The 27,983-nt window shown below is 37.5% G+C and overlaps 1 protein-coding gene across 1 annotated transcript in view; it reads right to left on the bottom strand.

The window, feature by feature from the left end:
* MYO16 (myosin XVI) overlaps nt 1–27,983 on the bottom strand; it is a 404,772-nt gene that overhangs the window by 48,286 nt on the left and 328,503 nt on the right. Inside the window, exons 28-29 of the mRNA XM_075525989.1 lie at nt 13,672–13,774; nt 2,286–2,382 (exon numbers count right to left, since the gene is read on the bottom strand). Coding sequence (XP_075382104.1) covers nt 2,286–2,382; nt 13,672–13,774 — 200 coding nt within the window. The remainder of the gene's footprint in view (nt 1–2,285; nt 2,383–13,671; nt 13,775–27,983) is intronic.

A 27,983-nucleotide genomic window follows, 5' to 3' on the forward strand; every position in this document is an offset into this window, starting at 1 on the left:
AGCACCCTCAGGGCAGAAAAATATCTACTTCTTTACAGTTCATCTAAGGATAAAGATCAAAATAATTGAAATTCAAGTAGACCATGGATCTGGGTTACGTGAGAAAAGTATTAACTATTGTGTATACAATGTATTAAAGTTAATTCCTAATCTACATGAGCTCTGATGGAAGAACTTCAGCATGATGGACTTTCCTGCAGGTACAGTGATTATGGTGATTCAGTAAGGTCAAAACTTCCCGTATGTAGTTGGCATACCTGTGAAAAAAATATGACAAAGTTCCTAAACTCACAGATCCGTTTTTAAATAAAAAGTGTTTCTACACATGCTTTCACTTTAGTTTGAGCCCTTTCTTTGCCTGAATAAGTTAACTTTCAGGATAACAGAAAAAGACTTATCTGGTTTGTTTTGCTTTGTTTTCCCACAAATTTATGGGAATGCTGAAGGGATTGTTAGTAAAACTGAGGCAAAAACAGTTGAGAATAATTTTGGACAAGAGCTGGTTTCCCTTTGAGTTAAGTCCTTGTATATGACAGCACATTTTAAGCCTGATACAGAAATTATTGACTAGTTTCGCTATAAGCCAATATGCTATCAAGAGAGATTTATCTTCCAAAGTCCTCTGTATGCAAAGGATGAAGGGAGAAAAATGTGGATATGAAGCAGGACTGATACCATTACTCACTACGCATCACCATCCCAGTGTAAAAGTCTATGGATCCCAATTTTAGGATTACATAAGAACAACGCATAGGTACCCTATCCTATTCCCAACCTGCCAGAGCTCCTTGGCATGCTAAGTCTGCAAGTTTACAATTGTACCTGTTTGCAAAGGACAGCTTATTTCACGACCTAACGTTGTGAATGGATGTCTAGCTACTCCTTACTCATGCAAGTTCCTGATTTTCTCAGGTTTCCCAGACCATAAAAAACATGCAGATGAGCCATAGCTTTGAAAAAAGCTTTGAACACATAGTTTTGGTGAAAATGACTTTTCAAGTTAGCTTAATTAAGGAGAGCTAGAAGCAAAAACAAAATAAGTATTTTTGTAAGGAGCCAAGAAGACCTATTATCTTCATTCTTCAGGCAGGGTTTGGCAGATGTCTGTTCTCTTACCTCTGCAAAATATGGACATATCTAAGGATGTTTTACCTTTTGGTATAGGGTTATATTAAAGCACTCTGTTTGCAAATTGGACACTGAAAGGTAAATATTTCCTTTCTTTGATAAGTCAGCATGAGAAGGGAATGAGGATAAATCACTATTGCTTTTCTAAATGCGTGAATACAACAGGGTAATTTGCATAAAATATCAGGCACACGTTATATATCCAGCTGAACCATGACCTGTGTTAACTGTCACTCTCCACATTCATTCCTGAACTGCTACAATTTTGACTCTACTTGCTTCAAGTTTTCTCTTGGTTTCCTCTTTTTCACTCTACGCTCACAGTGAAGAACAGATAGTTAAAATGAAAGGGGTTTATGTATTCTTAAGTCTGCAATATTATGTATCTGACTAAAAAAAACCCAAGATAAGTCATTGTGTTTTTAATTTCCTTTAAAAAGTTGATAATGGGAATTGTTGCAGACATCAGCCAGTTAGATAAATAATGCATTGTGTGAAGGAAGCTTCTTCAAACAAAGCAATATTCACATTTTCAGCAGTTATTTGAGATTTTGATAGGAAATGGAAAAGAAGTAACAGGAAATCAGGAGGCAGTGGATAATGCCTCCTTTTAAAAACGTGCCAAAAAATGTCAGTGTGACCTTAGTAAGAATGCAGGCATAAAAGGGGGGAAAAAATGCCTAAACATAAAAAACCAAGCACTGTCAAATATGAAAGCTGTAAGAAAAGGGGAAAATAAAGACAATAAAACATATTAAATTATTAGCTTTGTATTCACTGTTCATATATTTGAACACATTGCAATTTTGTATCATTGTGATGCTATTTGATTTGCAACAAGAAGTTAAAGGTGATATTAATGCCTTGAAAAATCACTGAACATACTTTAAAAAGGAAATATTCAAGATCCCCTAATTTTTAATTACAGTCAACAGTTTGCCATAAAATTATGTTTGACAGACAGAAAGTGCAAGCATCACCAACGTGGTGTTAGCATCATCTCAAAAAATCTGTAGAAGTAGTTAGCTGGAAATACGTCTGTAGGGAAATGTATAAAATACAGCAACTATTCAAGGAGGAGAAAATTTTGTTGTTATGCAATATTCTGCTCAGTGTACAAAGTGACAGCTCAGGAATACTTGTTCTGTAACTGTTACCTTTTTGGCAGGTTATAATTTTCTTCTGAAGCTGAAGGCACAAATCGTTGAGGTGGTCAGCTTGCCAGTACTTAAGAAACACTTTTCGGACTCCTATCTAGAATACAAACAGCAGGGAAACCTTCACCATCCACAAAAAAGGCCAAAACAATGACAGGTAAATAATGATAGCACGTATACAATCCAGCTAAGGGTTGAGATGAGATCTGCAATTTAAGACCGGTACAATGCCAATACTTGTACAGAGAGGTAGTATCACTGGGTTGAACAAAAGAACAAAAGAGGTATTTGGAAAGGACAAGGAAGCTGTCAGACACGCAGCCCCCCTTCAGTTCCAAAAACATCCAGAACAAATACTACAATCTTCAGGTTGAATACGGGATGGAAAAAAAAGCATTCTGAATGTAATTACACTGATGTGTTAGACAATGTAATAAAAATAAGGTTTAGCTTTTATAAAGCAGGGGAATATGGGCAAGGAGAAAGGTGGCAAGCCATAAACCCATACGGAGCAGAAAATGGTAACAGACAGCTGCCACCTGTGGAACACGAAGAATTTAGCCCAAGTTTGAGGGTGGGGGAATGATTTCTAATGTCCGGTAAAACTATGAATCCTAGTTCCCAGCCTTGCCTGCTGAAGCTGTTCTGCAGGTCTCCTTTCTGAATCAAGCCTAAGAAGTCAGAGGGACTCATTTGTGAAAAATAATCTCCTAAGTATTGATTGAGTGTATGAGCTTATTCTGGTGCTGACGAGTTGCTTGGTTTAACTCATCTAGTTCCTGAGGGTCTTAATAACAATCATTAGATGCTCTTCCCCCTTTACAGAAATATGTAGCTAGTTAGACCAAAAGAAAACACCCTCCTTTTGATACCTTCTGAACATGCTGAAACAATCCTTAAAAATTCTCTTCCGTATAATCTTCAAAAGCATTCCTTTCTAATAGCCGTTAAAAAAACCACCACACATAAGCAAGCTACTCTACAAAGAGTAAGTAACTAAAAAAATTGCATAAATAATGGGTTTTCTTATACCATTTTCTTCTCAGGAATTCTGTAGAAGAAATTTTCCTTTGCTCCTTAGAAATAAAAGGACCAGTACCAGGGAACTGTGCTATCCTGTGAAGATTTTAGTTTCTGTCTAGCTATTAATTTTGTATGGGTAATAGGCACACTGATTAATTAATACAAGTCTGGCTGAAATTGCAGAAATTCATTCCAATTCTTGTTTGTCTGCGGCTCACAAGCTCATTCTCTTCTCATTGCACCATCCTGCTCCACTGCTGTTTTTTCAGTATAGATCTGGGAGACAAGTATCAGCAGGGAGATTGTGACACCTTTTGAACTTACTGTTTTTAATCCAAACACCATTGTCAGGTGTACATCACTGGTAATGATGAACTACAGAAAGACAGGTCATATATACCATGTCTAAACTCGATTAACAACATTCAGAAATGACTGGGGCACATTTTTGTCCCTTGGCTTCCCTTTTCCCTACTCTAGAGAGAAACTATTTTGAATCAAATGTTTTCAAAAGTCTCTAATTCTGAAGTTTCAACTGACAGACAATGACGGTGCAACTGTTAGTCTTTTAGTTAAAATCAGATGCACTCAAATGGCAAAATTAGAATGCTGTCTAAAATTTTTTTCTGCTAGTTATCTCTTTTCCCAATAAAACAGGCCTTTTTGTGTTATTGCAAAGTGTGTGAAGGGAAGGTGATAAAAAACGCATTTTACTTGTCTTGCCATTGTAGAAAGTCATAAATAGGGAATAGGCTTTCTTTGCATGGTGGAAAATGCCTGGGACAGCTATTTTAGAAAACTGTACAGCTACAGAAATACTAGTATAACTTAGCTATTCCAGAGCAGCTCCTCTATTCAGACCATCTATTCTGGAATAATCCTTCTGCTTACAAATTGGAGTTGTTATTCCAGAACAATATTGCCTTTTCCTAGATCCTGTTTCTACAACGGTAGATACCCTGGTAAAATCTTGCCTTTATATTTGCTTAATAGATTATCTTGAGTGATGCCTTCCAATTTTTAACTTCATATCCATCTGAGGCAATCTCACTGAGATTTCATTGTGCTCTCATACTCTGCTCTCAGGGACATACTCTCATCCTCATTTTCTTGACCTGTGACTTCCAATAAAAGTTTTCACTTTTCTTCCTGTGCTTTCAAAATTCTCTATTTGCCTGGTTGTCTTAGCACTTCGATTTCCTTCTTCATCCATCACCTATTCCGGCATCTGCTTCTTTCCCAGGGCTTGCTAAATTTCCTTAGGAACCTTTCCTTTTGTCCCTACTTCTTTTCCTCCTTATTTCATCAAAAAATTCTCAGAAAAAGAGGTCAACTACTCTCTTCTTCAGTTTAAATTTGCTTTTCTTTTAGACATCTAATCCTGTATCATGAACAAGCAAGCTTTTAATGTTTTCCCAGCAAACCATGTCAATTTTCTCTTCTATTCCCATCAAGCATTCTACTTTCATGCCTTCCACTTTATTCCGGGATACCAGAACTCCACCTTGATTCCTCCCACCACATCCACTCTGTCACTAAACCCTGTGAATTCTGTAATAATTGCTCATCAAACAACTATTTTTTCCATCCATCTTCTCAAAACACATATTGAACTTTCCATATTACTAGCTTTGGCTACTAAACCCTCCATCTTCTTGCTCATATCACCTTAAATCCAGATTTCTCCTATAAGAATAATGGAATTATTATTCATATGGTTAACTGTAATTAAATTATCATGTAGTTATTATAATTACCATTTGTATCTGAGTAGCTCTCAGACAACCAAAGCCTGGATACAAATACTTAATAAATCATATTCTTCTACTCTGATTACATTTTCTCTTTATACTCCCTTTTTCCTTTCCACAAACCCTCTACATCACATTGGAGCCTTTTTCCCCCCTCTGCCTCAGGCCTATGCCAAATCATCCACTTTTTCCTCACTTCTGCTTCTTTTCCTCCATTCCTCAAAATGCTTGTTTTTTCCCTTACTTCTTCACTGGAAGTCTCTAAAACATTCCTCTCTACTAGGGCAATATTACGGTATTTTGACAGTAGAAAAGAGGATGAAAAGTTACATTTTGAAACCTTACAAAAGCCCTGATTACCAGCAATGCCTGTGGCAAAATTAACAACCCTGTTCTCGATTAGTCTCATAATTAACACACTGGTCACATCTAGGCTATATTTCAAATGTGTAACTTAACTAAACATTGAGTTGCAATTTATTTTGCAGTGTGCAGTCACAAAATCACAGTCAAGACGATTGCTCAAGCTTATGGTCAGTTTAGCTCCAAGTGTCTGGCATTGCAGAGTCACAAAGCTAGTTAGGGGACATGCAAAGCACGAGAGCTCTTTTCTCCCATCCTACACCCTAGGAACAATATAAATGGAGTTATTGTGGCATCACTTATGCTATGAACTTCATTAGTAGAAGCCTGCTACAACTTTTAAGTGAATGAAGAAATACAAAATGTCAATACAAATTCATTTTTACATTTGGATAAAAGCTATTTATAGATTTTACATCATATGCCAGGTCTATTGAGAGCAGAGCTCTAGACAGAAGCATGTATAGAAGAAACTGCTATAACACATTTGATTATGTTAGTATGGCTGGAGATCTGTGTTGCTCGGTCTTTGAACTAAATCTGATACCCTCTAAAGCTGAATGAGAACAAGCTAGTCTCACTGCCCTCTGCACAGTTCTGGTGTTCAGTGAAAGCAATAATGCTGAAAAATGTTGGCATTTCATATGCCAGATATCAAAACAGTTTTTGAGGCTGCCACCTGTCTTCATTCTGGTCTTTTCTCTAATCACAAAACGTTTCCTGCTTGCCTAGGGGAAAAAAAGGTTAAAATGTTCTTCCACTAAAGCACTCACTTTTCAATACCTTCTGGACTACAAAGTGCTCTCATCTGAGTCTGAAATTTTAATGTCATTCAGACTCCTGTAAAAGTAAACCATCTGTGAATTACAGTCATAGTTATTTTAATTAGAAAAGCATTAGGGTTTTAAATGTTATTTTTCAAAATGACACATTTTTTAAAGATTAAGTAAAATTGTCATTGATGACTACCAAAGCTTCAATTACTGCTACAGGCCTCCTTTTTTTTCCCTGGGAGGAAGGAGAAAGGATGGGAGGGAGCTTTTCTTTCTCTCTTTCTTCTTTTTTTTTCTTTTTTTTTTTTTTTTTATTTTATAGAAAAGGTGTAGGATGTAGAAGTACAGACATTCAAAACTATGGAATGGATCCTGAGATGGTGTGTAGGTGGCATGGAGGCAGTATTAGCTCATACTTAATAGGTGTCAAGGGAATCTGTAAAGCTGTTCTTTAGTTTAAAAAAGGCAATTTGTGGGAGTGCTGTGTGTTTCTGGCAGTACTTTCAAAATAGCTACCTACAAAAGACAGAGAACTATAATGATATTTTACACAATGACACACATTTTCACAGTGCATTAATGAAATATAGAAAAAAGCCTTAAAACTATTGTAAAATGTGTCTTTTTGCAGTGTACATGTCTGCAAAAATATTATAACGACAAACACATTTACAGGGTACTGATCTTTTACAAGTTCTGAAATGTTATTTTTAAAGCCTTACTCTCTCTGCTGTATTTGTTAGCTTTTCTTCACACATTTTAAGAGTCCTCCTTTGTCTCTGGCAAACTAGTGACCTTACACCATGGTGCACATTGAATAAATCTACGGTTTAGCATAGCTTATGTATGGCCTTCATATAACGGATGCGAGTAGTCCAGTATTCACACAAGTGACATTAAGCACTTATGTAAGCGCTTGTCAGGAGTTGGACTTCAGGAAGAAAATCTGTCATTCAGCTCTCTGGGAAAGGGCAGAAAAATGGTCGTTCCTTTTCCACAAACTGTAGAAACGTCACAGCTCTTTGCACTTGTGAGGCAAGAAAAAGGACTGCCCTACAGGAAAGGAAGTGATTAGGAAAGGCAAGATGCGTGTAAGAAATACTCAGTGGAGGAAACCCTACCCCAGTTTTATCTCATGGGATCTCTGTAGATACTGGACCTATCATTCTAGCCTTTCAAAATCCTAGCAATAGACATAGCACCGAAAGAAACAATATTTTCTTTTGGTGAAAGACCCAAAGAAGTTTGGTGAAAACAAACAAACAAAGACACAAGAAAGTGTCTCTGCATGAACTGAGAAATATAGGCAACAGGCAACAGGGACAGCAATGGCAGAGGAAGTAAACTCTGAGGTAGGAGACTGGAAAACTAAACCCAGACAAATAAGGGACAAACACCGGGACCAAATATGAAACAAAGTATCTAGAAAAGAAAAAAAGAGAAGAAAACAAGAGAAAAGAAGAGAGATACAAGGGCAGGGTAGAGGGATTCAGAGAGAGAGAGAGAGATGGAATCCAGATTTGAGAGATCTGGATGCAAAAGATATCAGAAAGAAAATAAAGAGTTTGCAAGATTAGTAATTGTAAGCAAACCCTGAAAGGTGGACGGAGAGAAGGAGGAATATACTCTAGAGGGAAAAAAAGATCGAAATAGGAACCAAAAATAGAGCTCTGTGTTGACAGACTGAGAGCTTGTGAGCATTCTGAGGTCAAAGCGCACCATCCCTCCTATTCTTTGGCCAAGGGGAGAGGATGGACTTGTATTGTGTGGCACAAAATAGCTGCTGAGAAAGCTTACAGGTGGTGGCTGGCCCAGGCCAGCCTTCTGGTAGTACTGATAAGGTCCCAACTCTGTGGTGATTTCTGCTACTAGCAAATTATTTCCAAGAATATAACGGGATGATATAATGGGACAAAGACATAATGGGACAACGTAATTTTGCTGACATAATTCCAAGTATGAGGGAAATATAGACACTGGTGTTTTAATCATTTACTGTTAGTCTGGAAACTGCTCCTGGGATTTTTTTTTTTAAATGTGATCTTCATAATTTACTTAATTTTAAAACTGCCTAAAAGAAAATTGACTCTTAAAATGAGATATTCAAAACAAAAAGGAACATTGACTTTCAGCACAGTTAAAATTACTAAATGACAAATGAATAAACTGGCATGCAATTTATGAGTACTCAAAGTTTTCCCACTCAAGGGAAAAAAAAGAGTTAAGAATCCCTTATATATTACGTTGCTTGCAAAATACTCTGGTACTTTATCATATCATGTACAAAGCAATTTATAAATTTATAAATGGCATAACCATTTTCATTTTAAGCCAAAATAAACAGTTCTGTTTAAGAAATAACTTCAAAGTCTGTCTGAACTAAGCATACAATTTACACATGTATGATTTCATATACTTCTGCTCCTTTCTCTGATTTAATCATATGCCACTTATGTTCTATATTCTTCTATTTAATCGTAAATATACTTTTCCCAAAAAGGACTCTGGTATGCTAATACTGTATATTAGTATATTGAAATTAAAAAGTACTTAAAGACAGCTGTATCAAATCCAATAAATGAAACACCTGTAGGTCAGTAATGAAATATGGTTCTTTTTGTGACTAGTAAGAACTGCGGATTAGACTCTTTGTTTTCCTTCTGCAGTTCTAGAAGTGCTAGAAGAATGTAAAGGCTCTAGATGGACTTCTGGTATTTCCCTTTTGAGGGCTTATTCTCTGTTTTAACATTCTTTTTGAGTGGAAGAAGTTTAATAATACAGCTCCACACTGGCAAGGATCATTTCTCCAGAAACACTGCAGGCTCCTGAAACAACTCTAGCAGTGTCTGTAGCTATAAAAAATGTGAACTGGCACTAACACAATATCTATCTCATGCAACTACCTGATGCTGATTTGGAGCTTCATAAAAACATTCTGACTGACTTTCCTGTACTGCTTATTTCATACCTGATGAGTCTTTGGATCACCCCATTCAAACTTAAGACTTGTCTTACTCTTTCCAAAATGAGTGATCTCTTCTGTTCAGAATTCAAGGCTACTGATAAGAAGGAATCATTGTGGATTAGAAGAAGCAGGCTAAAAATTGGAAAGATAAACTAAGACAAAGCTTTTATTAGATATTTTTAAGGATTCCTATCTTTTAACCAGACAAGCATTTCTATAAGTCAAAGTCTGACAGATTCACTTTTAGTGAAGTCTGGCCTTTGCAGCACTTGTATTTAACAGCTGCACTGTATAGCAAGAGCAAATTAAATTGATGTTTTGCTTTATTTCTGGTATAATACAAGTTGTTTGCATTTCAGCAAGCTCCATCTGAAGTAACTGAGAAGGGTTAATTGCAGACCACTGACCTCAGCTAAACAAAATGTAAAGCTCCAAGTTTTGATGAGAAAGCTTAGTAAGCTATGAGGTAACTCTCCTTTATTGAATTTATATTTGCAAGCTTAACAGTGTGAGGAATGAGAATCCAAACAAATGAAAGTTTCCTTATGTCAGTAAAAAAGCCAAGGACTGTTTGTGCCCCATACTTCTCCAAAAGCATGATAATGTTTGCAAGCTAGTCATGCTATTGGGATCATAGACCTTGCTTAACTAACATCACTGCATGACACTAAATGAACACAGCACTGAAAATGTGGGTTTCCTAATGTAAAGGCCTTCAGATGTTCTGAAGGGCAGGAGATTCTTCTGTTTTACATGGAGCAGCCAGTACTTCCACTCAATTTGACTCTAAAGTTACTACATATCATCTTGCTCCTTCTAATATTAATAGCAAAACTCTTACTGGCTTCTCCAGGGGTTAAACAAGTTTATTACTTTCGACTCTGGAGTAGGAATGGCTTGTTTTGATTTAGAAATCTGATTTTCTCTTACATCGGGTGTGCTTAAAACTCACAGCAAGTAGCTAAGCTTGTCACAATCAAGTATATATTTAAGCTGAAAGAACACCTTATCTAGGCTGTGGACAGAGTCAGGATGCAAAAACTGCCTTTCATTAATAGCTCTGCATTTTTATAATTTCAGTAGTTAAGCTAAGTGCATGACTGAAACTGCATGGTATGCCAGCTTCAAAGAAACAGCTATTTTATTGTCCTAGTTTAGTTATCTCCAACTCAGCTTACCCAAGTAACAGCAACATTTCATAAACCTATCAACACTTCCCTAATAAATACTTTCTTCGAACACAGAAGCTGCTGAATCAAGCACCAGACGTTGGCTAGCTGATAGTGTTTGCTCTTATGCTGTACTAAACATTAGAAAATAAACCAAAATTGGATTCTGGTATTGGATCTTCTTCACTTGTCCCCCATTTTTAAACAGACTGCAGTATTTACAAGAGGAGAAAGAACTTGTTCTGTGAGTAGGCTCTGGGTTTTGTTGTTTTGTTGGTTAATAAAACACTCTCCAAACACAACTTAAGTGAGAAAGAAAAGATAAATTGTCAAGCAGGAAATAAATACAAAGAAACTATTTTCTTTACTCATTTTTGGGCTCTCACTTCAGAACACAGATTTACTTTCCCCTCCCCCAAGTTAATATCACCTTTCACCATGATATTCCATGGGGTGGTCAGGTACATTATCAGAAGGAAGTTAAATAAAGTATCATCCAGATTCTTGCAGCTATAAAGCCCAGGTCTTTCTTTTTCCCCCTCTGCTGGGGAGTTTATTGGCAACCTCGTCCTCTGATGATGACATATAAGCAGGAGGTTGATTTCAGATGTGTGTTGCTTTCTCCTAAACTTCATCATCTTTGATGTGGATATTTTAGCGATCTATTTTTTTGTTCAATTTATCTACCCGAATCTGCAACAGCTCTTCAGGGAAGTGCAGGTAAGAGTGTTGGGGAAGACATTTTTGACTTATTCATGAACCTCAGCATCAAATAGATTTTCAGTTCCAGCAGTGACTCATTTGAAGTAGTTACTGCTGGCAACAGTGGCTGAATAAACTGGTTATATGTGTAACCCCCTACTTCTTGGATGATTTTTAATGATGCACTACAGATGACTCCCTTCCTTTGGCTTTGCTGGCTGACATCATCCTCAGTTCCTAATTCCTCTTTTCTTTCCCTTTCTTCCCCCTCCTCCCTTTTACATTTTTTTCTTCTTTTTTCAGAGTCCTCTGCTGTAAAATCATAGAGGAGGGCACCCATGACAACTACAGATTGTATAAAGTTCTTCATTTAGACTGTTATTTAAAGTTCAACTTTCATGATTAGTCAAATGAATCAAAAAGATAATTGAGAGAGAGAGATTATGTGACACAGACATTAGTCACTACTGCTGATAGTTGGGTATATGGTTTTGTATCACCTATACAAAATGTCTTGGTGTCAAGCTTGTATTCACTGGGCATTTGTCTGTAAGAAATTGTCTGGACTTAGAGTGAATTTTCTCCTAGATTTTTCTTCCATGATTATCATCTTTCCATCTGTTTGTCATAGCTCTTTGTGGCTTGAAAAAGGTGTACGGAGAAAGGTCACTCATTTTTTCAGACCTTGTTCCTTTCAGCTTAGTCTGTTGCCACGTGCTTCACAGTCACTGAGTGACAACGGTATAACTCTCACCCCCAAGCCCTCCTATTCCATTTAACTTATCAGTGTCTCTTTAGAGTTTTGTTCCTTTCTTGTTTGAAGGACAATGCATTATGCACTGCTGTAGTTTTGCATGCCTGGTCTTAATGAGATTCTGGAGTCAGAACCTCAAAAATCTGTTTGAGATCACAAGCTTCAGTATCCTGCACGAAGGAGGGACTCTGTGTTGCAATTTCCTTTTCACATTTTTGTCTTTCAAGGTTGCAGGCTTGTTTTCAAACGCCAATCACTACAGAATCACTAGTGTTGAGCTGTAGGCTTTCACTGATGGCCAATTGCTTTTTTTCGTGCTGTAACACTGTTACTGGCTCCTGGGGAAATAAACTCCATAGGCATCCCGCTCTGTGTTTCGTGACTGGAGCACAATATGCAATTACTGTTACACAGCTTTTGCCCAATGTCAAGCTTGTAGCCCCACACAACTTCTGAAGGTTAGTGGTAGTCTCAGCTCCAGGTACTTGTAAGTGAAGGTACAGCTTCTAGATATTAATGACTGTTTTTTATAGGGAACCTTGTGGCAAGGATGCAGAATATACCCCAGTGCTGACTTAAGAAACCTGAGTACGGAAAGCAAGTCTATTTTAACATTGTTATCTTTTTCAGTGTCCATCCTTTTGCTCTTTGCTATTGAGGGAGTGGGGCTATATGTGCCCACTACTTACTTTAGTGACTAAAAGGGGACTTACACAGTATTTTGACCAAAGAAAAATCTTCTTATGTGTCCAAGTGCAGGTGATCATGCATGTGTGCTCCCAACCTAGTGGGGGGCCTACCATTTTTCCTGTTATAACTAAGGAATCTGGGCTACTGAGAAACACCCATAGCACAAAGTCCAGCATAGTCCTTGCCTTTCATAAACAGCTGGAGAAACTTTTTCTGGGCATCTTAATGCTTAGAGGTCATACATTAATCAGAAGACCTGTATTAACCCCTTCCTTTAAACTAATATTCCCAAAGCCTATAGGAGTGCCCTAACCACTGTCCAGTCCCTAAACTTCATACCTGTTGCTGAAACTGGTTGGATGCTCTCTTGTGGAATAGATTTCAGTCCTCCTAGGCTGGGAAAAGATCTGAATCTGAAGCTCACGCTGCCTGGCAGAATGCTCTACACATTAAGTCACAGAAAGCTTCCTTTCTGTACAATAGCTTATATGGTGTCCAAGGAAACACCATTTTCTTTACAAATTGCTTATGTTAAAGAAATCAGTCCTGCTCAATTACAAAGTACTCTGACTGAGTACTCTGGAAAAATGGAGACATCCACCTTGCAATCCTCATGCTGGTGAGGATTAACGAGGATATAAATAGGGTAAGGAGATGGGATAGGAAGTTGAGAGCTTCCTGTTCAGTGTTTGGCTTCTTTTTTTTACTTTACTTGATGTACAGCAACCCTAGGTACTTTGCTCTATCTCTGAATCAGCATGGTGGCGCCTACAAAGGCATTGACTAGATGGGAAGTCCTAAGTAGTTGTTTTGAGTCTCCCCTATTATGACAGGATCACATTAGTATAGGATTTTACATAAAGAAAATATGCAGGGTTTTTTTGTAATTCAGAAATGATTCAACCACTAAAATGTGTACACCAGATACCTTTAAAAACCTGGATGCAAATTTACACAGTGTATATGCTTAATTGAAATCTTTTCCTTCCCACAAGAATACACGGATTTTTTGACACAATGATCACAGCTACTCATATGCTAGAAAACTCAGAAAATCAGTTTGATTCTATCCCAAAGCATATATTAAATGTCAAAAGAATATACTGCTGCAAAGGATCTGGTGGTTTGCCACAATGGAAATGACTCAGCTAGCTTGTTTAAAGAATGATATTTTAATTGCTTTGTAGATCACAAACCTGCCAGCCTTGTAATTTACACTGCTGAAGAACAAGACGACATCTCTCCTTGGCAGACAACTTCTTCTTCTCTCCTGCTGCTGTATCAGCCAAATCTTTATACCTAGAAAAATCAGTAGAAGTAGAGTTACTCTAATGTTGGCCTGGTTGACATCTTTGCAGACACTGTCAGTTTTCCTTTGACTCTCAAGTCTTTGATATCCAAACAGGAAGCTTAGGATTCTGCTAAGGGTGAAGAAAACAAGGTGGCCAATCACTTTAAATCTTTTATATTATTAGACATGACCTTGGTTAATAACAGTGTGGGACAAGTGATGCCTAAAACACAGATTTGCTTCCTGTCGGTTCTTTGGATGCCTCACTGAAAATCAATGCAGAAAGAATGCAAAGCCTCACCAACCAATTTCATTGGTACTGAATCGGGTCACTGAAAGGAGGAAAATATTTTTTCAGTATGTGTCATATGACATATGCCTATTAAGGAGTAATTCATAAGAAAATGATATTGATGAAAATATTTTCCATCAGTCTGAAATAATTTTTTCTTCATTTTGAACAAAAAGTCTTATAGCAAAGAGACTTTAAGGAACTTGATCAGTTTACACTATTGGAAAGAAGATCAAGAGGAGAATTGATTACAGCATTGAGTACCTTCAAAGGCAGAAAATGCTAGATATTAAAGGGCTCTTTGATGTACCAGATAAAGGAAGTAATGTAGGAAACTTAAGTCATACAAAGTGAAACAAAGTATAAAATTTAAATTTTAACTGTGCTTTTATTATAATGTATTACTAAAGAAACTGATGAATTTTATACATTTTGATGCTTCATATTATTACTATACCTTCTTGAAGGTATTACTCAGTCTAGATCTTACTGGATGTAATGAGCTGGAATGTTTTTTCATTATAAAAAGCCAGTTTTTGAAAAGGAAAGATTTTGCAAATGTGTCACTTTTGATTAAACTCCCAATGAAACGGGTAAGTTTTGAAGTTTGCATGCTAACTACACTTCCTGACATTTTATTTATTTGGTTCCTTAACAGCTGAATTCACCTATAGCTTTGGTGCAAGCCAAAACTGTGCTGTCCTGGGACCACTCACACAGACCATGGCAGGCAAAGCTGCAGGGCTGGAATGACTCCAGGGACATCAACGGTCCTGGGAGCTGTAGCAACTCTGGAGCAATGTCTGCAGGCAAACTGCTCTAAGGCCAAATTTCACCTAGACTTCTAGTTTCCTGGAGCTGCACAGACCCTTGGGTATCTCAGCTCCTGCAGTCTGGAAATGTTCTCTGGTCTGGTAGCAGTCCTGCTGAGGACTCCATGGCTAAGTCTATACCAGTAAATGAAATGTGAGAGGGATTCTTTCTCTGGCATAGAAACCATCTGGCAAAAAACCAGCCTGTCTATTTATTAAGTATTCTGCTATGTTCTGTTAAACTCTGCCACCTTCCAACAGAGTGTAGCCACACCTAAGCTGCTTTCTGGGACTGGTCACTAGCCTGTCTTAATTCCTAAATTGTGCCCAGGAATTGTTTGGAGAAATGCTGGTTGGAAGGGGCCAAAACTTCACCAGAGACCTTTTTAGTTAGTCTAACACTCCAGATTAGCAGTAGAAAACTGCGGATCCTACTTTCCCAATAGCTCAACTAGCTGTATGGTCATGAAGACATTTGTTTTATGGACTGCTATTAAGGCTGGGGCCACCTCGTTTCCATACTTGTATCAACTGGATTTTCCTAGAAATCATGGAGAATCAGAGGTGTTAGAGAGACAACTTCTGGAAAGCTTAGCAACTGCTGACTGAAACAAAGATGATTCAGCATTGACTGACAATGCATGAAGAAGTAACTGTGACAGTGGTCAGCCTGAAACTCACTCACAGCAAAAACCCAAACAAATATATTCAATTCCTGAAACAGAGCCAAATTAAAATTTGAAAGGTTGAAATTCTAAGTTTGGATCAGATTTACTTTAGATCCATGCAAATCACAGGACTCAAAACAAGGATAGCAAACATTCTTTACAATCTGTATTATACAGGAGGCCAGACAAAAATGATCTGCCGTTTTCCCCCAGCTTTAAAAGTCTCTGAAATTCCACCACCTTATCCTGGAAGTCTAATCAGAGTTCCCAATTCCCCTCTATCCATTAAAGCAAGCTCTATCTTAGAAAAAGAGGATGGGCTAATGGTTGTGGTAGCAGAGAAAGAGCTAACTATGGAAATTTAATTCTGCCACAAACTTCCTCTGTGAACATAGCAAGTAATTTGGAAGATGATCTACCTTTCCTATGTTAGACACTGAAAAGCTACACTTCTAGCCTGAATTAGTCATCTTGTTCTCAAAACAGTCTGTGAAGATAGGTATTTCCATAGGGTGACTTGTTCTATGCATCCTAGATATTTTTGTTAAAATGAGAAGAGATTGCCCTCTGGAGGTGCCTTTCTCTACTGACCATAGATGGACTCAGAAGAGAAGTCCAGGCTGGATGCTTGCATTCTGGGTGGCTGAGAGGAATCTCACAAGTCTACTTGCCTGACTGACTCATCTGCAGAGTAACTAACAGAGGGACTAACAGAACTTCCTTATTTCTCCTATCTAACTTGTTCAAATATACTGGCTATCTAAGCACCTAGAATGAAAAAGCACCTTTAGGCCTGGTGTCATCCTCTGCCATCTCAGATCTATCATTTTTATCTTGTATAAGGCTGCTTAAGCAAAAACAACACAAAATTTGTAGCTATTTTTCAGCCAGAATGGTTCCCTGATTTGATTCTCAGTGCAGTTGTGCAAATACCAGTGTTAATACCAGGGGAGTAATGGGAATAGGTACGGGGGAATGAGCAGACCACACCTGTTGGTGGCAGCCCAGATTTGTCCTAGACAAAAGTGGTTGTGTAATCATAAGCTTATTTGAGTTTTTTGTACTTAATTTTAAATGAGTTAAAATATTTAAACTTTCTTCATTTTTTTTTCCCTTTTGGGTACATAACCAAACACTATAAGTTTGGCTTAGGGATTTTTTTTTATTCTAAACTTGCTATTACCCTCAGTAAAAAATTGTGTTAAAAAGAAAGCAAAACAAAATTGACAATAAACTAAGATATTAAAAAAGAAATTAAAATTTAAGTGACACATTATTATCAAAACGCAAAATGATATACCTTTAGTGTATCACATACTTTCTACTCTAAACTGAGCTTGTGTTACCATGTAGACACAATAATGTAATGTCCTCTTAAATTTAACCCCTTCATGGTCTCAAGAATAGCAAAAGAACTTATTATTTTTCGAATTTACTGTATCACAGAAAATAGTAATTAAAAATACTGAATTTATGGTGCAGGCTTGTGTAGATAAACTTGAGTTACTTGCAAACAACAGGGCTTGCTTCTGGGGAAATGTAATCTGGAGAATCTTTGAAACTTTCCCTTACCAGAGAATTCTTCCCCCACCACTGCACTCTGAAGTGAATGAACAAACCCCATTAAATACCAGGCTGCTTCTCACTGACAGGTCATACATTTTGCCGCAAGTAAATATTGCACAGCGTATTTGTAAGGCTTTAGAGAGGATCCTGAGGAATCCAGTGAGCGTAGTCAGTGCTACCTTGCCAAAAAATTCTTTAATCAGGTGAAATAAGCTTCAGCTAAACTTGGATGAGTTGGTTGTCTAGAGTTTCTTAAGAGTCAGTAGAAGACACTATTCAGGTGTCATATACCCTACTCTAATATCGATGCTTAAAATAGGTCAGATGAATTGTGCACTGTAAGACCCCATTTCTTTCCACTGAGTATAAAGATAGTCTATGCTCTTGACTGCAGCACAGGCATCTAATATTAGACAAAGTGAAGCTCTCTCCTAGCCAAGTCAAGAAGCTGATAAAAAGCAATTATTTCATGGCCTAGCCAGAGCAACTCCTTCACTAATGGATCCAAAACAAAACACAAAACAGGGAGATTTAAAGGATTGAATTGAATCAACACCCCTCCACCACCACGTCAAGACTAATGCAGTGTTGATTAGGAAATAAACGCAAGACTTCTTCGTCTAATAAATGCACCCCCCTTCCAGTTACAAGTTGAGACAGGGAACGCTGCCATCGGGGGGCTCTCCCCAATGTCCCTCCACAGGCAATCGGTGTGAGAGAAGCTCTGTTCTTCCCCCGCCTTGTCCTTCGCACCCTCCTTGTCCTAACTTGTCATTTTTACAGACCTAAACAGAAGACAGAGCTTTTGGCTAGACAGGCTAGCACTGTGAGCACGTACAGGCTGGCCAGGATCCTCTGGTGTTGCAGAAGCTGTGCTCTGACCTCTCTTCCTCTACTTCTGAATGGTCCTTTTGTTTGTTTGGACTAGATACTGCTGCCAATACCTTCAGGTAGCTTGTGAATATGGAAAACTCAGATCTCTTGGGTCTTCACAGATAAGGATGTTATCTGATCATTTTCTCCCTCACTTCCCTAAGTGCACAGCTGACAAGATCGAGCAAGCTGTTTTTCCCTGAGACAGAATATTCCTGAGTTCAGGTTATGGCACAGTAACCCACAGTAATATTCTCAGGCTCAGCACGCTATTTGATTTACACGGAGTGTGCACAAATAGGCTGGAGGGCTGTACTCCCAGTTCCGTATGCACAGCAAATCTTTAAGCATTGGAATAAACACCACACACTCAATTTCAATAGCACATCAACAGGACAGAAGATACTAATGGAAAGAACACCGCAAGTACAAAGGGCACAAAAACAAGCAGCTCCAAATCAACAGCTTAAACAAACCACACAGATGTCCTTGAACTGAAGCCTCAGAACGGCTTTGTTTGTTTGTTTGTTTCTTTTTTGCTATTCTTTTTCTTAGGTCTCTCTCTAGCTTAGCTAAGAAAGAAAGACCAAAAATGACAAAGTCAGAGGTAGCTACTGACTGCAATCCAACGTCCTCAGTAAGAGGACAGCTTCTACCACCAGAACTCAAATCTTTCCTGAAAGCAACTCCTCTCCATGTCTTTGTCTTGTTATTTAGAAAATAAAAATCATGTCTGGCTGGCATGTAACTGCTTTATAAGAGTGCTAAGTACTGTAGTTTTAAGTTTTAAATACCCAAACACAGCTTATGCAAGGAAAAACAATCAGTCCTGCCAGTGTAATTCTTTATGTTGCAGTTTCATTTTCTCTTTGTTTACTGTGATGTATTCTGTTTGCCAAGGCAAAATGGCATGATTTCGTAAAATCTATTCAAAAAGTAGTGAAAAAAGAAGGCAATCAAAATTAACTTGTATCCCGTATTTCTGCTAGAAGAAATGTAAAAATTGTCATCACAAAGGAGTAAAAGCAGGTTGTGCTGTCTTGCTAAATTCTCTTTTTTCCCTTTCTAAACTTCCTCTTTTCTTCCTTTGACAACCAGTAACAGATTGATGTATTATTATGTCTGTGAAGTATGTGAAAGAGATGGACTTTGTTTGCAAAACTTGTCACTATGTGCTCATAACTCAGGATTTTTAGTTTTGTTTGTTTGGATTTGGGGAGGAGGGGGAGAGTGGGTTAGGCATGGTTTGTATTTGAAAAATCTATCAAGTGAGAACTGAAACATCTAGAGGACCCATCTACTGAAGAGAGAAACTTATTGTTTTTTAAGGAAAAAAAAGGATGTCCGGAAAATTTTCAAGTAATAGAAACCTTATAAAAGCAGTCAGCAGCAAAGAATAGGATGGAACTTTGATTAATGTTATGTGTATATAAAGGATAAATACTCATTCCACTTCCCTGTGTTATATTCTTTTTTTCTTGAAGGAATAACCTAATTATTTTTGAAATATGAGGAACATGGGAAATTCCAGATAATTAGAAAAGAGGAAATAGACTATTATAATTTCCAAGAAAAGAAAAGAAAAGTGATTCTGCCAATCTCTGTAAAATATATGACAGAAATATCTCATTATACAGCATAAATATTAACAACGAAAGCAGGTATTCAAAATTTTGGAGAGAATAAATCTTTGGATGCAGGGAAGAAAAAGGTGCTTTTATAAATAACAGATTACAGCAGACAAACAGACTTCATTTTGGGCTTCTTTTATAGGAGTACAAATATATAGTATAAGACGACTGTAACGTTCCCCTTTATATGAAACACATTTTGCACCTTTTGCACAGGCTGCTTCATACAGGCTTAAAGAAATAATTCAGATTTGTATAGAGGTGAGCACGAAGTACAATTTGCCTGATAGATTTGAAACAATGAATAAGTATATATGGCAATGAATCAAAGCTTTAGAGTACCTGCCTACTGTACTAGTGTTAGTTTTTTAAATATCCTAATTGATATCAAGCAACACAGGATTAAATGGGTAGACCTGAAAACAAATAAGAATTAAGGGAGAAAATAAAATTAAAGTCATTTTGGAAAAACTGCAAGCAGTTTTATTCTCTCTGGGTTAATCTGGCACACAGACATTTGCTGACAGAAAGAAAACTGTAAAGCAATAATGCTAAAAGTGTCCTTGCAGCAAACTGACCAGGTATCATAGTTTTAAAACAATGTTTTTATATATGCCACTGGAAGCCAGAAACTTTTCAACTGATGAAACATTCTGATTTTCTACTTCAACAATTAAAAATTCCCTTTCTATATAAAGAGGTATAGAGGCATACATAGCATGCTTTAACATGTCTATGGAAAAAGGAAAGTGTACTTAGAGTGGTATGTAACTGAGATAAAAGAGCAAAACTAAGGACTAAGAAATAAAAGTGGGAGAGACTCAGAAAATCCCCAGAACAAAATTTTACAGGTTATAAGAGTGCTGACCTGTATGTGGGTCAGCCACTGGCCCCATGTGGAGCTCAGTACAGACTTTTGAGGGAGCATCAGGGCTATGAAATCCACTGGATCAGAATACCCTTGCATGAGAAGTGGCTATTTGGGATATTATAATTTAGACTGAATAAAAAGTAAAATAAATTTCTTAGATAAAGATACGACTTTGTAGTGGGTGATAGACAAATGACTTGGAAGGATTTGGTTTTTTTCTTTCCTAAATTTTACGTTTTTGCATTAGGTTTGCCACCCTTAATCTTTTCTAGACATCTGAATTTCAATTTCTGGAGAGAAGAAATAACGAATATATGTGTGTCTTAATCCTAGAATATTTATTCATATACTTCATGTAATTAAGCAGGGGCTTCCTCATCTCAGACAATGTGGCAGCAGAATAATAAATAGAATATAAATTATAGTTCAGCTCTTGGGATTAGCGGATTCAGCTATGCCAATAAAAAATGAATTCACAACATCTGCTAAAGATTTGCATTACAATACTTTTGCATCATCTTACTTAAAGTTGACGTTCCCATTCCATCTTGATAAAGCAATGTAAAAATACATTTATTTAAGAAATGGGCAAAAATGACACCTTAACTCAGAAATATGCTAGCCTCAAACAGACAAGCAGCCCTATTACATGAACACTTGCCTCTAACTCTGTAAATGTTTACATTTACTTCTCAATAGACAGGCCTTCTCCATAGCTAACTTCCTCTGCATGCTTGGGCACTCCACAAACAGGCGCACAGAGCAGTAAAATGCTTCACTGGACGCAGAATATATGGACTGCAGAACAAACTTAACTTTCTTTAGCAACCTGCTAATTTGATTCCGTATAACACAGAGGTGATGTAGTACTGGTGTGTCATGAAGCTAGTTTCACTTCTCCACAGAGGTAGCCATGTGAAAATAGGGTGTCAAAATTAAAAGTCCTCCTGCAAAACTAAAAGGTCTGAAATCACAGAAAATCAAAAGGTACCTTTCTTTTTTTAACAGAGACCAGAATAAAGGAATGCCTGGGAGTAGGAGTCAATAGATGACTGAACAGATGGGTACATTTTTGCCCTTTCCTACCACAGAGAAAAAACGTGCCCGGTGAGTCTAAACCACAACTCACCACTCAGGCTATAAGGAATTAGAAGATGTCTAATGCATCCCTTTCTTTAAAATCACACTAGAAGGCAAGAGTTTTGGTGATTATCATAGTATTGGGCATTTGGCCTCCAGGAAACTTGCTGCTGGGCCTCACCAGCAGGCCAGCTTTGAGTAGATCAAGATAGAAAGTCATCCTTCAAGGGGCAGAGGACAAGGTCACGACTGCTGGCCTACAGATCTGCAGGCACAGTGGTGGGCATAATATTACAAGGGGCTGAAATTATGAGAAGGCTTTGAAACGGTATTCAGAGAAGGACATGCTTAGGCCCAGCTCCTGTCCCAGTGTTTGGAAGCCTGGAATCAGATGTCTGAAATAGCTGCAAACAGGTTGCGTAAAGCAAAGTGACTTACGACTTTTTCTGAAAAATACACAAGGCCTTTTCAGAAACGTGATGTGATACTGAGTTGAAACATCAAAGTGGGCTTACACACTTTCCCACTTGGTCTCCTGGAGGGGTTGCTACTTCGTTGGCTCATTGTTTGCCAAGAAAGCACTTCGCTGCTCATTTGGAAATATACTGAGATAGACATATATTGCAGAAGCAGAAAGCAAAACCAGAGTAAAATGGCAAATTTGATATTAAAGGGAAACAGGATTGAATTTGATGTTCCACCTAGATGATGCTTTATTTCTTCCTTGCTTTTGTTTTTTCTCTTCTGTGCAACCTTGACTCAGCCAAAGAGGAATGGAAATACATAAAATCCTTCCCACAATGCTCGCTGGTAGCTCAGACAAGGTGTATTGGGATTATGGGGAAGGTTTTTAGGACCTTCTTAAACCATACAGGCAAAATAGCTGCTCTGGAAGATGATCTCCATGTCTGCTCTCTTCTGTGGGAGCTTTCCTTGTGCCCTCTGAACCCTGTGAGTAGCATCAGTCTGGGTAACAGGGATTCTCCTGGCTCTGAATTGTGTAATGGTTAGAGAAACTGTACACAAGCAACATTTTTCAAGTTAGGCTAAGGCTGTCCCCTTGGCATACTGTACCAATACTCAACCAGATTCTGCTCTCATTTACTGTGGAGTACAGCAGGAGTAATTCTGCTAAAACTGATGATGTCAAATTAATGCCACGTTGGTCTAAGAAAAAAAGCAAAGTAAGACCCAGTGATTAAGATACATAAAAGGATTTTACATGCATGCTTGCACAGGATTTTGTGTTTGCTCTCAGATGTCACCAGTATTAACTGCCTACTATTATTCAGTCTGACTAGGAAATCTAGCTTTAGGAAGTCTCATTCCAGGTTCCTCTGCTGAAGATTAAATGGCTGTAAAGAATATCAAGATGTGGATAAGGAGAAAAAGGGTGCCATGAATGTCTGAGTTGAGTGGAAAGAATTTAACAGCTGCAGAACCACAGAAAGAAAAAACAGCAGGAGGGTCACAATCGCTTTGCAGTGTGGGGCAGCTGGACTGCATTTATACAAGTCCTATGAGCAGAAAAAAAACTAGTCAAGAGCAACTAATTATATTTTTCTAGGCACTGAAAGCACACAGTTATATTTAATTAATCAGTGAATACAAAGGAAATATTTTAAAACTATACAGTAAAATTAATCTATCCGTGTGACAATTTGCACCTTAATTAGATAATTCAAAGTTCCTGCATAGCGCCATTAGCATATACTAATGTGTTGCATACTTACTTCTTTAAAATATTTATTTTAAATATAGGCTGTTTGTATTAATTTAAGAAGCTATTATTTTAACAGGCATTTCCTTAAAAGGGTTTCAATGTATAAGGATTAGTGACAATATTAGTGGTTGATAATATTTTCTTTTAACAGGTTTATTTCTATGGCAGGCATTTAACTGAACTTCTTACTACCATATATAAATCTATGTCCATTATCTTTGTCATTATGTGATGTCAGCAAATTATGAAGTACTCAATAATTATTTTCATTGAAACATCAAGGTTCTGAAATCATTTAATGTTATTAGCAGCTTGTTATAGGCACACAGAACTCAGTCACCTTGTGAGATATGGGTCAAGAACTTTCAATATTCTTATTTTTACACAAATATAATTGTATCTATTTTTATAATCCAGGCTTTTAGATGGAATCCAGTACTGTGGTATGTATTTTAGGACTCTGTGGGAACATTTCTTCATGTTTAGAAACAGCACAAGCCTTTAAATTCACAGATGTAAAATATGCATAGATACTATAAGGATATCATAGAGTAACAGGGTTATTTAGTGATTTAATAAATGTTTACTTAATCCTGCGGGATAAGAAATGTCAAATGCTACTGGAAACTGACTGTCAGTCTAGAGGTACCAAGGGTGGCACTTAACTCTGGAAATGAAATAAACATTTTGAAATTTCACAGATCCGTCCTTAAATTAAAATAAAGAAAACCACTGGATCGGCTGAAACGGTTCAGCCAGAATTATGTTTGTGTGCGCCCAATAGACTTATCATTGCTAAGAAAGTGAACCTAGCTAGGAAAAAAAAAGGCAGAAGAAAAAAGGGCAGAAAAATACCTCGCATGCCCATAGTAGTCGAGGGAGAGCAATACCATGAGGTTCTCCTCGAAACAGCCTAAAAGCCAGGACATTCTCTATTGCACAAAACAATAAACTCCCTGTAAGAAGCTCCACTAGGTTTTATACATTCTATACTAAATGTAATAGAAATAATGCTGGGAGATTATTCAGATTGCACACCAAACATTTGGAAGTTAGGAACTGCCAGACTTAAAGCTGACCATGCTACCTTTATTTCCCTGTATCTGTCTATTTTATTACCTAATTACATCCCCCCACTCAAGGGACCCCTTTTCATGTCGATCCTGCAGAACTCTAAGTACATGACAGACATGAATAATTCAACTGACTTCTGTGGAATGGCACAAGAGTTTACACCCATTTATAATCACTTTAGCAAATGAGGGTTGCATTAAAAAATTCAGAAGATGGCCAGCAAACAATTCTGATGTTTATTTTTGCCTTCTAAATACAGAAAAAAGCTAGGTGTCTGATCTACCACTGAAAACTCCAGACAAAAAAGAAACTTTATTTTCTTTTACACCCATTTGTGCACTGTCGGCAAGCCCCAGAATCACCAGCAGCTTTATCATTCTCACAGTCCAGCTCTGTGACATGTAACATAAGGACTGATATTTTGCATATACAATACTGCTTATTCTGTGGGCTAGAGAACTGATGATACCATGGTATAACTTCAAAAGCTGCTTCTGTTTCAATGCTAAAATGTTCTGGTTTTTGTTGGAGCCTGTTACAAACCATTAATTCTGTTCCTTGCCATAGATGGGAGCTAGACTGAGAGTGTGAAATACCTGCAAAAATGGATAAATGTAAAGTAAGTCAGTTGAATCATATCCTAAAAATGACCATTTTTCTTTATACACTCTAAATTAAGTCCAGGCTAGTTAGTTGAGCCATCTATTTCTTGTTTTTTGAGTATTAAAGAGGACCTAAGAGAAAAAATAGAGAAAATAAGCCAAACAGCTACAAAGAAACACCTAATGGGGGTAAAACAGAATATTCTATCTGCATTCAGTCTATTTGTAACATACAGAGCTATTTCGTTTGTTCATAGTATGAACAGGCCAGATATTATCACTATACTATCACATTGTACAAATACATGTCAAATGGCCCATAGCCTCTAAGACAGTCCCAAACACCTGCTTACATCTAGGCAACTCCCCAGGTGATGTACACCAATTCTAATACATGTGGCTTGCCAGGGAGAATGTCAGTGCACTCTGGGTTCTGGTCATCCCTTAAAGCATAATAATCCCCTACATCAGCAAGTTTTCACAAAGGATTAGTAATTTACAATATTTCTGTGTCTGCTGTAAATTACTCCAAACTGGGCCCCACTATCAGAAAGGTTGGCAAAGGAAAAAAGAAAAAAAAAACTGGGGGAAGAAGAAGGAAGAGGGGACCTTTGGAGTGATGGCATTTGTCTTCCCAAGTAACCATCACACGTGATGGAGCCCTGCTTTTCTGGAGATGGCTGAACACCTGCCTGATGATGGGAAGTAGAGAATGAGTCCCTTATTTTAATTTGCTTGCGCATGCAGCTTTTGTTTTCCCTATTAAACTGCCTTTATCTCAACCTGTGAGTTTTTTGCCCATCCGATTCTCTCCCGTACCCCACTGGGGAGGAGTGAGTGAGTGGTTGTGTGAGGCTGAGCTGCCCACTGGGCTTAACCCACACCACTTCTTTATAGCATGTGATGACTACCAGAACTGCCAAAGACATAGTCATTTTAAAAATCACAGTTTCCAACTTTGTGGATGACCTTCACACTTCACAGGAAATTAGTCATTACCATGTTTATGAATTTGGGTTTAAGGTGCCCTCAAAACTGATGACTTCAAAATACTTCATTTACTCACCTTTTCTTGCATTCTAAAAGAAAGACAAACAAAAATGATTACCCTCAGTCAGAAACATCACTTCCAGCTCTAGGTCTGAAGCAACAAACTACACTATGACGAGATTGCCATTTGGTATAAATTGATATCATTACATCTACTTTAATGGAATATTGCTTTTTAACACCACTCAGATTATGTCTTGCTCTCCTTGCAAAGATTTAAGGTATCTTGGCACCTATCAATGCACTGCTCTATGAGAAGACTGATGATATTATTGTATAGCAGACAATAAAGCTAAAAGGGCCGGTGTGATGACCTATCACTTTGCAATCTACTCAGAACATCATTCTCACTAATGCCCTGCCTAACTTGCTCACGAGACTCTGAAATGTTTTGCTGCACTTTTTAAATTCACAAATGATATATTATAAAATATTATGACTTCCCTGCTTTCAAGAGTTGAAAAAGAGAGAGGAAAGACAGAGAGACAAAAAAAAAGAACACCAAAAACTTCTGGACAAAGGGAGTTCAGATATGTCATGATGAGTCCCATACAAGATCCACAAACATAAACAACACATCTGTGCAATGCAGCATCAGCTAATAGTATAAATTTGATCAAAAGCTTACAATAGCTAATAATGGCTTTATGCCAGTTGCAGAAGGACAGACACTATTTGACAAAGCAATAATATTAGCATGAACATAAACTTTCCTGCCTGAGAAAAAAGGTATTTCTTCTGAATGACCTCCAAGCAAAGTCAATTGTCAGGATGAGTTAGTAACAATTAAGTGCTCTGAAGCCATTTTTGACCTAAAGTCCACTATTAGAGCATTTCAGTATCAGTGACCGCTGTCCTGAATAGAACTGCAGATTCAGGATCTGCAGTTAAGTGTAACTTCTAAGAAGAATTTCATCTAAGAAGAACTTAATACTGAAATCAGAGGAAAACCTGTAATTAAAATAGGTTTCTAACATACTTTTTGCACCCTCACTGCTATGATTATCATAAGAATCCATTATCACTGTGTTCCATAATTTCCTTCCTAATATTTCCTATTAGAATGGATGTTTCACCATCTTTTAAGTTACTTTAAAACAAAAAACTCATCAGGATGTTAACTCTTTTTAACATTCTATTTTCAAAACATTAAAGTCTTAGAGATTCTTTATGTTTAATTAACTCCATACAGCTTATATGTTGTAATTTAGATATTATAACATATTGTGTCCATAGAGGAGAATAAAGTTAGCCAATGAAAAGAAGAAGGAGAAGAAGAGGGGAAGAAGGGGAAGGGGAAGAGAAAGAGGAAGAAGAAGAAAAAGATGGTGGTCTAATACTAGGTACCTCCAAACCCACACATGACACTGTCTTACCAGTTAACACAAACAACTACTTATAATCTAAGCTGCATTACTGCGTAGGTAAAACTAAAGACAACATTGATACAATTTAAGCTATTTTTAAAGAGAATTGGAAATGGTAGATCATAACATTCTAGTGACTTATCTCTTCTTGCAACTCTCTTAAGAGATGTCTCTACATACAGCCTTCATGTTCTCTTTCACAGGATGAAATTTTCTGTGCTGTTCCTTGAAGGCAGCAACAGAAGGCAGGACGGGAGCTCCGTGATGGAAAACACAAGACTGAGTTGAAAGAGTTACACCCAGAAAAGACAGTCTAGAAACCTGAGAGACAGTAATGAAATTCCAAGAAACACTCAAAAAGTGCAGAAATAAAGACAAGGAATAGCACACTAGCAGATATTTATTTGGGCTTTCTGAACAACATGGTTTTTTCCCATAGAAATCCTGCAATTCTCATCAACTAAGTGAAAGGCTCAATTTGCTTATCAGTTCACATAATCCACAGAGGTTATCCTGAGGTCCAACAGCCCTGAAGGTTTGCCGCAAAGGGCAGGGAAGGCTAACACTTATTGCAAGCTAAGTCTTATTTCAGGACCTGTGCAACTGGA

Source organism: Mycteria americana, chromosome 1, assembly GCF_035582795.1.
Source record: "Mycteria americana isolate JAX WOST 10 ecotype Jacksonville Zoo and Gardens chromosome 1, USCA_MyAme_1.0, whole genome shotgun sequence".
Taxonomy (NCBI): domain Eukaryota; kingdom Metazoa; phylum Chordata; class Aves; order Ciconiiformes; family Ciconiidae; genus Mycteria; species Mycteria americana.